The following is a 12899-nucleotide window of genomic DNA, read 5'->3' as shown; positions in this document are numbered from 1 at the left end:
AAAACACCTATTAAATAATGATAACAACATTGAATTATATGCCTGGTTTCATTTATCGCCCTTATTACGTTTACGCGCTGTATTATTACTTACTGTCCAATTAACCGAAAAAAAATTCACTATATTTTATTAAGAATCGGGCAAAAACAACATCAGCCATGTATTGTCTATAGATTTTCTGTGAATGAAGTCATTCAGTGCAAAAACAAAATTTTCTGACACTTTAAGTACGAGGCATAAAGTGTCAGTGTCATTATTGATTTGACATGAACCCTATGACGTCACTACATGGCCGACAGCGTTTTCGGTCGCTAAAATTAAAAAAAAATATTACTCACATTTTTGAATTAAAAATACGTCGTCATCGTACACATTTAATACCCAAAATCATTAAATATTGGTTTCTTATGTCAAATATTACAGAAGATATAAATAGCCTCATGCGAAAGTATTTTTCTAGAATGGTGTTGAATCTCTATAAAAAAAAAACATTTGAAAGAAATTAATACTTAGTAGATTTAAAAAATAGTAACGAGTTTTTGTATCACTCTGATAAAAAAAAGCTTAAAATGCCGTTTTTTAAACATTCTGCAGTTTAAATTATGGCAGCTAAATAGTGATCCTAACGAGTGCTACCAAATTTTAAAAAGTTCTATGGAATGTGTGAGATGATATGCAATGAGAGCGTCAATGTTGAGAATGATGAGATTACGTCTGATAGAACCACATGGAAGAATTAACCTAACCACATAATTAAAATTTTGAAAAAAACCTTGACATAGTCGACTGCAATCGAATATCTGCAGTCTGACTTTTTAAACATTTAAAAGTAGAGAAACGATATATGCCATACGATAAATAAATATATAGTGGACCGATTTTCATGAAACATGGCCAAGTTTCCGACGAATTCAGCTTTCAAACAAAAAAAAACTAAATCTAAATCGGTTCATCCGTTCAGGAGCTACGATGCCACAGACAGACACACACACACACAGAGACAGACAAACAGATAGACAGACAGACAGATACACACGTCAAACAAACAGCCAGTCGTTTCTGTGTCGGGGGTTAAAAAAGACGTGCTGCTCCGACCGACCCCAACAAGTAAGTTTGGGGTAAGCAAATGACGTGGGTGGGTGGACGACATTCGAAAAACAGAACTGCGGGGCACTTCTGGATGAGATTAGCCCAGGACCGGGATAAGTGGCGTACACAAAGAAAGGCCTATGCTCAGCAGTGGGCGATTAATGGCTAGCGACCGGTCTGGCGTAGTTGGTAGTGACCCTGCCTGCTAAGCCGCGGTCCCGGGTTCGAATCCCGGTAAGGGCATTTATTTGTGTGATGAACACAGATATTTATTCCTGAGTCATGGATGTTTACTATGAATTTTACAAGCTTTGCTTAGTTTGGGGCTAGGTTGATCTGTGTAAGGTGTCCCCCAATATAAAAAAAAATAGCTGAAATGATGATGATGATGAAGCAAATGACAATGAATTCCGTTTAATTAACCTAGTGCACCGAAATAAATAATTATCCGCTTTTTTACCAAAACAACCTTTTTCCAATGTTTGTTATTAGTTTGCTCTCAAAACAATTGTAATAATGGGTAACGTAATATCAATGAAACGTTTGACAATAAAAGAAAATATTTTGCAAATCTAGCATAACAAAGAGAATTGAAAATTACAATAGCTGGTACTATTCATAATCATATGAATAAAGGAACTGTGCGTGAAGGTCTTTCTTATTCACCTGGTGGTATTTGATAAACCTACTTGAATCGGACACAAATTCAAAGGTAATTTTAATAATATTTTCTTTATTTACTTTACAGATTAATTAAGTTATAATTTTAGAACAAAACGGGACTTAATCGCTAAACACCCAAATATAAATGTAATGTCTCGGGCCAAATATAAATGTAAGTGTTTACGCAATTTAGTCCCGTTTTGTTCTAAAATTATGAGTGCAAATCGTGTTAGTTTAAATCAATAAATTAATTTAGTTATTTATAATACTTATGACTATAAAAGTTTATTACAAATCAATATAAAAAACAATAAATTATAAAAAAACCGGCCAAGAGCGTGTCGGGCCACGCTCAGTGTAGGGTTCCGTAGTTTTCCGTATTTTTCTCAAAAACTACTGAACCTATCAAGTTCAAAACAATTTTCCTAGAAAGTCTTTATAAAGTTCTACTTTTGTGATTTTTTTTATATTTTTTAAACATACGGTTCAAAAGTTAGAGGGGGGGGACGCACTTTTTTTTCCTTTAGGAGCGATTATTTCCGAAAATACTAATATTATCAAAAAACCATCTTAGTAAACCCTTATTCATTTTTAAATACCTATCGAACAATATATCACACGTTGGGGTTGGAATGAAAAAAAATATCAGCCCCCACTTTACATGTAGGGGGGGTACCCTAATAAAACATTTTTTTCCATTTTTTATTTTTGCACTTTTGTCGGCGTGATTGAAATACATATTGGTACCAAATTTCAGTTTTCTAGTGCTAACGGTTACTGAGATTATCCGCGGACGGACGGACGGACGGACGGACGGACAGATAGACATGGCGAAACTATAAGGGTTCTTAGTTGACTACGGAACCCTAAAAAGGTACAACTATTATTATAAATATTGGGCGCGGTGAATGATGTTGACTGAATTAAATAAAAAAGTTACATTTAATCCTATTACATAATAAATCAATGTGATTGTCTTATCTATTTATATTCTTGAGTACACAAGATAAGGTCAACATTATTGTGACTACTATTGTGTATTATTGTGTCAATATTAGTGTGTATTATAGTATAAAGCCGGGAATACACATGCCTTTGACTTGCACACTTGCATAACAGCTACTCGTGCGTGCCAGCTATTGTATTGTGTATACACTAACTGGCATGCCTGTATCTGGCAAACAAGTAGATCGCAAGCAATTTGATTTACTAGCATGCAATATGAGGGAGGGGCGCGGGGGGCTGCGAAACTGGCATGAGTGAACGCTTGCGATAACTACAGGCATGCCAGTAGCAAAATAGTACATTTCGTTATAAGTGCAAGAAGTATGTCATTACTTCACGAGTCCCAAGTCCCAAGACATTTTGCTACGAGCGGCACGCGAGTGAAAAAACTCGAGACGAGTGAAGAATGACATTCTCGCACGTGTGACGAACGACGTTTTTTAATACAGTTGCGAAAAAACACTACTACAACGAAATAAAACAATAAACAATCCGAACTCCCAGTTTTCGCATTGACATTGACGCATTTTTTGACGATTCAAGCTTTGAAGCTTTTAAACTTGCGTTCATATTTACGGGCACTTTTTGAGCAACTGTTAAAAAATTGTTTATGTGGTCCGCGTTTTTTTTTTCGGGCAGTTTAGTGTTCGTGTCAAGGTTGTATTATATAAAAGTTATTTTTCTTTCGTTTTCTTTTGAATTATTTTGTATTCAACATGTCACGATGGGGAGATGAGAAAACGAAACAGTTTATTCACTTGTATAGAGAATACGAATGTCTCTGGAACCCGAGTAGTTCTCTTTATAAAAATAAAATTACCTACACCAAAATTGAAGAGGAATTTAAAGTAACTGTAAAAACAATTTAATTAAAAATAAAATAAAAAGTTATTTAAGTACCTCTACCTACCATCAAGAATTGAATAAAGTGCAAAAAATCAAAAACATCCGGAGCCCGACTGGGTGACGTGCATAAACCCAGTTTAACATGGTTTATGGAGATGGAACATCAAACTAAATCAAATCAGTTCAATTTATTCAATATTTATGATTCAAAATCATCATTTATAGGTAAAATTTATCAGCCAGCTTAAGACATCTAGTTAAAATTTGTATGAAATTACTTTGCACTCTTGTGGATAAAATGCAATTTTGCCTTCTGTTTTGAATAAGGGTTTAGAAAAATGGTGAACTATTGGGTTGGTAAGAAAGTAATGAGCGATCGATTGAATTCCACATAAAATTTTTGAGAGAGTTCTAGAATCTTCTATGGTCGAAAGTATATAAAGGGCGAGTCGCACAGTTTCTCGTCAGTCATGCACTAGCTGTCGCCGAGCTAATATAAGGAAGAAAATGGACGAATTAAAAGTGCATGTAAGGCATTGCTTACTATATGAATTTCAGTCTGGCCATTCAGCCGCCGAAGCAGTGCGTAATATATGTCAGCGTGTTGCTCCTGAAGTTGTGTCTGAGGCCACGGCGAAACGATGGTTCCAGCGGTTTCGTAGTGGCGACTTTTCATTATCAGATCAACCTAAGTCTGGTCGACCGGTGAAGATTGATGTAGCCAAATTAAAAACCTTAATTGAAGGAGATCCGAGGCTAACGAGTCGTACTCTTGCTACCGAGTTAGGCTGCTCTCATGTCACCATAGAAACACATTTACACGAGTTGGGAAAAAACTACAAATACAGTGTTTGGATACCGCACGAACTTGATAGAGATCAACTAAACCGCCGTGCCGATATCTGCATACAACTTCTGTCTTTTCGCCGCACATTCAACTGGTTGGACCATCTTATCACTGGAGATGAAAAATGGGTCTTATATATTATAAATAACACACGCAAACGTCAGTGGCTAGCTCCAAACGAAAAAGGAATAGAGGCACCAAAAACAGAGCCTCACCCGAAAAAAGTTATGCTGTCCGTTTGGTGGGATATTCATGGTACTATTCACTGGGAACTCCTACCAAGTGGAATGACTGTTACCGCATCAGTATACTGTAATCAGCTCGAAAATTTAAACCAAAAAATCTCTCAGAATCGTCCACAGCATGCTAAAGTTTTTTTCTTACACGACAATGCTCGCCCACACATTGCAAAAGTGACTCGGCTAAAGCTATTGGAGCTAGGTTGGAAAGTGATACCTCATCCACCGTACTCTCCAGACTTGGCACCTACGGATTACGCATTGTTCAGATCGCTAAGCAATGCCTTGAATGAAAAAAAGTTCGATGATCAAGCCCATCTACGACAGTACATAGCTGAGTTTTTTGAATCTAAACCTAAGAACTTCTTCGCCGATGCTATTCATTCTTTACCAGAACGATGGAGACAAGTAGTAGATAACGAAGGCCGTTATATTTTTGATAAATGATTAAAATAATAAATTAAATAAAAATTACAATATTGGTTATGATTCGCTCATTACTTTCTTACCAACCCAATAGAATGCAAGTGTACTAGCTAGAGTCATGTGTATACAGATTAGTAATACAGACATGCAAAGACGCCAATTGCATGCAAGTTTAACTTGCCAATGTATGCACTGTGTGCCAGTTACTTCTACATGCCATTAACTAATATGCAGCCTACTGATCCGTTTTACAGGCATGTGTATTCCCGGCTTTATTGTCTGAGTGGCTGTACCTATTGGACAAGGAAATTGTAGCACATCGTTACTTAAACCATCTTACCTAACTAACATTTACACAAAAGAACAACAAGGTAAAATTAATAAAATAAACACTTGAATTTTTATTTTACTTCAGTTACATCATGGATGTTGTACTAACTTGGAAATTAATAAGAACAATTCAAGCGGCATTCTATGTCCTTCAAGGGTTACGACTTACCGCTGTACATTTTCCAGAATCAGCGATTGTGTCAGGTAAAGTCTTGCTATTCTCTTACAAAAGTCGGTTTTTGCTGGATTTTCTTACAATTGGTCACTACATTCTTACAATTGGATATTACATTGATCGGAATTGACGCGAAATATTGTATAGAAAAGTTTTAATATGATATTGTACAATATAAGAAACTATAACTTCACACCTTTAATTATTTACGAAGAAAGCGGCAAATAAATATTAAAAATTCGACACACAAGCTAATTTCAGTTAATTTTAAATAGCTTGTTCGACTCCTACATTTATCTTATATAATATTATTTGCAGATCTCGACCGCTTTAGTTTTATAATAGTCGGAGGAGGGACTGCAGGTTGCGTGCTTGCTAATAGACTGTCAGAGTTGCCGCGGGTCACCGTGCTACTCATCGAAGCCGGTGACGACCCTCCTTACGAGTCCATGGTAATTAAAAATCTAACCACAAATTTAAAATTTTGAAAAAAAAAAACCCAATGAATTGGAACAATTTCCATGAAAGAACACACCCGACAAATTCAGCTTTCAAAAATAAAAAAATCTAAATCTAAATCGGTCCATCCGTCCGGGAGCTACGGTGCCACAGACAGACAGACACGTCAAACTTATAACACCCCGTCGTTTTTGCGTCGGGGGTTTAAATTTTTTAAGTTAAATTAATATCTTACTTTATTTTCTAAATCATAAACTTGATTGTTAACAGCTTCCAGGATTAGTGGGCTACCTTCCAAAAACGTCATTTGACTGGAACTACACCGACCAATACAACAGTAACCGAGAAATGTTCCAAAACAGTTCAGAGCTACCACTTACACAAGGCAAAATGTTGGGTGGATCCAGTAGCAACAGTTTCATGTGTTATGCTAAAGGACATCCTACCGACTACGACTCTTGGGCGGAAGAACTCGGAGATCCAGTCTGGAACTACGATAATGTATTACCGTACTTCAAGAAAAGTGAACGTTTGATTGATCCTGTAATTCCTGTGACTAAATATGGAAAGTTCCATGGAACTGAGGGCTTCCTCCATGTTACCAGACTAAAGGATTCTAGAACTGCTGAATATGCTGAAATGTTTCACGAACTAGGCCATACAAGTCGTTTTGATTTCAATGGCAATGAAACTCTTGGTTTTGGTGAAGGCACTTTTGCTATTTATAATGGAGTTCGAGAGAGTACAGCATATAGTTTCCTTAGGCCAGTTAAACATCGGGAGAATTTGAAGGTGCTCAAGAATACACTAGTTACCAGAATCATATTTGATGACTTTAAACATGCTGTGGCAGTCGAAGCTGTAAATAAAGACGGAAATTTCATTAGAATAATGGCGGATAAGGAAATAATAATAACTGCTGGGGCATTTAACTCACCTAAGCTACTTATGCTCTCTGGCATCGGCCCCAAAAAAGACTTAAGATATTTAGATATAAAGCTAGTTTCTAATCTACCAGTTGGACAGTATTTGAAAGAACAACCAGCAGTTTTAGTTGCATATAAAATGAAAATGTCTAGTAAACCACAAACACCACACAATTACAGAAAGTTCCCCTTTCCCACTTTAATTGGTTATATAGCTCTGAACAAATCTCAAACTTATCCAGATACTGAGTCTATATGTTATATAATTCCTAATGATTCTGATGCTGCGTTATCATTATGCACTTTTAATTTTGGCCTTAATGATGAGACTTGCCAAGCACTTTACGAAGCTGGTAAAGGAAGAGAGATATTACTTTGTATTCAAGTTCTTCTGTATCCAAAATCAAGTGGTTTTGTTAAGCTCCGAAGTACAAGTCCTGGAGATTATCCCTTTATCTCTCTAGGAAGTTACTCAGAGAATGAAGACTTAGAAATGATGGTAGATGCTCTTAAAGAGTTGGATAGAATTAGGATTTCCAGTTATTTTAAGAGGGTTGATGGCGAGCCGGTTGACCTTAGACTGCCTAAATGTTCTGTGTACAGGTACGGGACTAGGTCACACTGGCGTTGCCAGGCCTTGAGCACGAGGATGTCTGTGTGGCACTACAGCGGTACATGCGGAATGGGGCGAGTCGTGGACTCGAGGCTGAACGTGTTTGGCGTGCGGCGCCTGCGCGTGGCAGACAGCTCTGTTATGCCAAGCATTCCCCGTTCCAATATTATGGGGCCCGTCATCATGGTCGCAGAGAAGGCTGCTGACATGATCAAAGATGATAATTGCTGTTGAATAGAAGAAAAATTAGCATTTGTGTAAATAAATAATTATTAAATAGAGTCAAACTAAGCTAATGCCCACTTGCACCAACTACTTAACTCAGGGTTAACCCTCCATTTTCGTCGGTGCAAGTGGTCCTAAGTTAGCTAAATCTCTATTTTGATATTGATCTTTTACGTGTTAACGTAACTTAAAAGAAGTTTGGCATTTGAAATGTCTAAAACTTTTGCAGTGAGATCAAAATCGTTTAAACTTAACTTTCATTGCCTTCATTCACCGCTGTAGTTACACAGGAAATAAAACAATGGAAACGGACTCTATTATATCGCATAGATTTATAAATACAGTCATCCTTACATTGTGGAAGGTGTTTTAGATGTGGAGAATGTTAGGACGTAATTATCAAAACAAAAAAAAAATCAAAGAAAATCGTCACTACTTTTAAAAAAACTTGTATCTTCGTCTGTCAATGAAAAAAAAATTGTATTAAATATGTATGGAATGCATATAGACTTACTGCGTTTTAACTTTGAGGAGAAGCACGAGATACGAGATTTTTTCAAAGTAGTGACGAAATTGGTGATGTAAAAACTATTACAAAGATAGGTACAATTTTAAATAAGTAAATATTTTTAAGTATCTAATTAAGACTGTAAACTTTATCCAAGTTTTGAACTATTGTATATTTTTTTAATAAAACGGATATTTTCTTTTTTTAATTTTTTTTCAGTCCATTCAGCTCCTTAATTCAAGTTTATGAAACTGTCATAATCCTATGCTTATTGCCAAATGAATACATCAAGCAATATTCTGCCTCACAGCAATACGTGCTGACATGTGTCAGCCATATTTCAACAGATATATGTACACAGAAGACGTGTCGTAGCTTGCATGCACAAACTTTCCTCGTAGGGTCGTTAACGTTGAGATCAACATTTTGTAACTATTATTAAAACAATGAGGAGGCACACTGACATTTCATATCGCCAGGCGGCGCATGTTCATGTGCCTAGGCATGTCACTGTCATTTATATGTGTGTGAGAGAAAAAATATATCAGCTTCTCGCTCTCACGTATGACATTTTTTATCTGTGCAATGTACTTATAAGGTGACGCCATCTGTCATAACCTTTGAGTGTGCCTCCTCATTATATTTGACCAATACTTTGACACTATCACTGACATCGTCATGATATGCCTAAACGCTTTTTGCAAGCAGAATTAATTAGATAAATTAAATCATATTTTTGATATTTATTTATTTATTTTTTATTGTAAACTGGCCAGTGATTGACCTGAATCGCACCCGATGGAAGGTTCCGACAATGCGGAAATTGTAGCTCTCTGGTTCAGTAATAGCCTCTTGACTTGAATACACCCAGATTGTATTCGGTCGGGAATACAGTTGAGGGGAGCACGTCCCATTCCTTAGCAGTTCGCATTAAGAAAGAAGAGGCAAACATCTTCGTGCGAATGAAAGGTAGATCGACAACGTAGGCCGTTTTCACATTATCCGATCCGATATCGGGTGTCGGACCGACATCCTACACCCGATAAACGCTTCCGATAGTGTCGGATGTCGGTCCGATAAAACGCATTGTTCCAAATCAATGAAGTATGATTTTGTATCAAAAAATATTTTTAAAAAGTTTTATATTTAATAATTATAAGCACTATATTTCAAATATTTTATTGTAAAATTAAAATAACGAGCATAAAAATACTCAAGTGTGTGCAGGTAAAATAAATAATTGTACATTTAACTATATCTACTAAAACTTGAAAAAATTAGTATCCGCAATTCGGACCGATGAATTACAATCTTTTTTTTCAACAGAAATTCATCATTAACAGCTGTTTAATAGACGCCATTTTTGTCACGCACACTACTACAAACGTATACCTACATTATATACAAATATTATCGGCCGACAGCTGGCGGAGGGTCCGGCATGCCAAAAATGTCGGAAGCGTCCTGTCGATATCGGCAGTTCGATGGTGCCTCGGACAAAAACTGTTGTAGGAAAGTGCCATCTGCATTAAATCCGCAATTTTTGCGTTTTATATCGTTTTTTAGTAATAATGATCTATCATATACATAAATAAAGACCTGGAAGCGCATAAATCTTACATTTTACATCCTTCCTACATCCGATATCGGATCGGATAATGTGAAAACGGCCTAAGGGTGAAACTGCTCCCCGCGCCTGGTTGTCCGGTGGAAAAGGGAAGGAGGAACCAGGTCGTACAGTTCCTGTTCACACTTTCCAGAATGTATTTGGTAGAAGACGGACAAGGACGAAACTCGACGGCGATGCTCCTGCATTGCCTGCCGGAACGTCGCCAATGAGTCTTATCTTTATTTGTATACTTACTATATGCTAAAATGTAAAAAAGTGTCTCATACGTTGTTTTCTTATTGTTTTACCACTCAAGACAGAACAACTCAGTTGAAAGATATTACGATTTTTTTTAAATCGATGTTCCGCTCTCGACTGTTTTCTCCTTCAAAACTTAATCAATCATAACGACATTTTGAGAATCTGAACAACAATGAAATAATCTGCGTCGGACCGTTTAGTTTTTTTGGCTAATTGTTACCAATCTTGAGTATCACACCTTTTTTGCGCCATAATGAAAAAGGCCGTTTTTGGACATTTTTGATTTGCTCTAGCGTCAATAAAAAAAAAATTAAAACGGTCCGAAAAAAATCACTGCTCTATCTTCAAAAACCAGGAAGGAAATAGTCGAGAGCGTTTGTATGGAGAATTGACCCCTCGTGTATCGTCTTAAAATAAATATCTAATGGACAAAAAACGAAACGCTCTCAAAATCTGCATTTAATTTTTGCCGTCGGTAGCCCTATTCATAGTAAAATTGGTTTTGCGCTGCTGTAAGTGGATCAGCCAAGTTTCCTTTTTTGTATTCCGCTGTCGTGTGCCAAGTGTTATTTTATTTTCTAACGATCAAACAGAAGATTATCGCGTCGATTGAAGTTCTGGCTGAATATTAAGTTTTGATCTTTGACCGAGAAAAAGTAAAAAAAAATTTAACAGGGTATAATGTTCGGTACGAAAAATGTGGTCTCATAGCATTACCCATATTTTATAGGGTTCAATTATGTAAAATATATACCTTGTTTATTCTCTGGTCGGAAAGCGACTTTCAGGCCACTGCGCTAAACGAAGTTACCGCTTCTTGATAGTAAATAAGAAAGCCTCAGATCATGTTTTCTGACCTCGGCTTCGCCTCGGCCGACAATTACATGTGACAATACATATGTTTTTCTGGTATCGTTACTTACAAATTCATTACCCACCTATGGTTATGTTATAGCCGTTTCGTATGAGAGGAAATGATAAAGACAAACAACGTGTCGTGAATAAAGCTGAAAGGGTTAGCAATGTCTGAAGAGTGTAGCAAGCCGGCAATTTATACATTACATCAATCAGCGGGGCCAGTCCGCAGAAACAGGGCGCTGGCGGCCGGCCAAGCCTTGCTTTACCTCACTTCGGCTGTAATAAACTTGCGGGAATACCTCTTCACTTCGCATTCAGTACTAAATAAGTTAAGGACGTCTGTCGTCTAAGCTCTGCCCAGACTTGAAAAAAAGTGACATGGCCGTCACAGTTTCCTGCCAGATTGTAAATTATAACGATTTATCTAAATGAACGAAATAAATACAAAACACTGAAATAATTGTAAAACATAAATAATATGCATTTTTCATATCGTAATAATATTTTTTTATAGCCTAATAGTCCAATTTTTGTTGTGCAACAAAAATCCTTGGCTGATTGAAACATCCTTTACCTGAAGTATTCTACGGATTGTATTAATTTTTAAAACTAAATCTATTACTCCCTTGGGAACAAAATAGTACATTATTCTTCAGTACACGTAGACGCAATGAGACCTTTAAATAGCAAATGTGATGAAAAATATATTTTTAGGTCAGGCAAATTGTGATAGATAGCGCTGATGGCAGTCCCAGTGGTATATTTGTACGGTATCAATCTGGAGGTCGCTGGTTCACTCCTCTACTTCTAACGCCGTGTCTTCCGTGAGCGACGTCGTGCGACCGTCGCCGTCGCGTCTCATCGCATCGTCTACTTCCATATCGATAAGGTTTGATTTCGTATGCGTCGCATCGCCGTCGCGCGACCGTCGCCCACGCAAGCCACGGCGTAACAATCCGGTTTTTTGAACTTTGTTCGTCATTTCCTTCGATAGGTAGGTACTTACTCTTATTTGCCAGTCGCTTTTTGATGCAGGCCAAGTTTATCCACGAACAAACTTTTTTTTGAAAAATCATCTTCGTAACACTTAAGACAGATCAATAGAAGATAAAAGCACAACGTTCTATACCAGGTGCTCTTCTTAATCCTGCCTTACAATGGAAAGCAGGATTTGTTTCAAGCCCGGATTATCGTTTATACTGAAGGATTAGGTGGGAATTATAAAATGGAATATGGTGTGAATTTAATACTTAATGCAATATGCTACTTGCAAGTTATACCCCCTTATTCATAAATGTACTCTTAAGTTATCAAGCCGGTAAAGATCGTTTGTCCCTTTCCGACGTATTGGTGTGATAGAAAAAGGACAAACGAACTTTGTTGGCTTGATAACTTTAGAGTACGTTTATGAAGAAGAGGGATAGACTGTAAGTAGACATGTAATATATAATACAGTACCTAAAAAAAATTATAAATCATTTATTCTACTGAGCAAGTTTTACTAGGGGATCAACTCTCAAATCACCAAAATAAGCTTATTTTGGTGATTTGAGAGAAGAAGAAGAAAGAAGTAGCTACTTCTGACAGTTTCATACGTAGAAAGGTTGATGTTTTCTATGGGAGAGTAAATTTTTATTCCGCGCATTTTATTGGGGGTTGGTACACTTGGTACATGTTTACTTTTACTATATTAAAAGTTGCTCAGTGTGACCTAAATATTAACCAATTTACAAACTGCTAGGAGCAAAATAATACATCTCCGGAGACTGAAAACGCCGACTAGGTAATAAAATAATGAAATAAGTATAAGTACTAGGTAT

General features: G+C 36.8%; 1 protein-coding gene across 1 annotated transcript; it reads left to right on the top strand.

Annotated features, from left to right (window-relative positions):
• Positions 1–5535: 5535 nt before the first annotated feature.
• Positions 5536–8285, top strand: LOC125233629 (ecdysone oxidase-like). Its single transcript, XM_048139690.1, has 3 exons — positions 5536–5649; positions 5939–6072; positions 6350–8285. The coding sequence occupies exons 1-3, from the start codon at positions 5538–5540 to the stop codon at positions 7850–7852; spliced, it is 1749 nt and encodes a 582-aa protein (XP_047995647.1). The 5' UTR covers positions 5536–5537; the 3' UTR covers positions 7853–8285.
• Positions 8286–12899: the final 4614 nt, after the last annotated feature.

This window comes from Leguminivora glycinivorella, chromosome 14, assembly GCF_023078275.1.
Source record: "Leguminivora glycinivorella isolate SPB_JAAS2020 chromosome 14, LegGlyc_1.1, whole genome shotgun sequence".
NCBI lineage: Eukaryota > Metazoa > Arthropoda > Insecta > Lepidoptera > Tortricidae > Leguminivora > Leguminivora glycinivorella.
Note: the sequence above shows the minus strand (reverse complement) of the source record. Positions and strands in the feature narration are given on the sequence as shown.

Bases quoted from the DNA above. Each gene is read 5' to 3' on its own strand.
- LOC125233629 (XM_048139690.1), top strand. From the start codon at position 5,538: ATGGATGTTGTACTAACTTGGAAATTAATAAGAACAATTCAAGCGGCA. The intron at 5,650-5,938 runs GTAAAGTCTTGC...TATTATTTGCAG, and splicing joins AGAATCAGCGATTGTGTCAG to ATCTCGACCGCTTTAGTTTT. The intron at 6,073-6,349 runs GTAATTAAAAAT...GATTGTTAACAG, and splicing joins ACCCTCCTTACGAGTCCATG to CTTCCAGGATTAGTGGGCTA.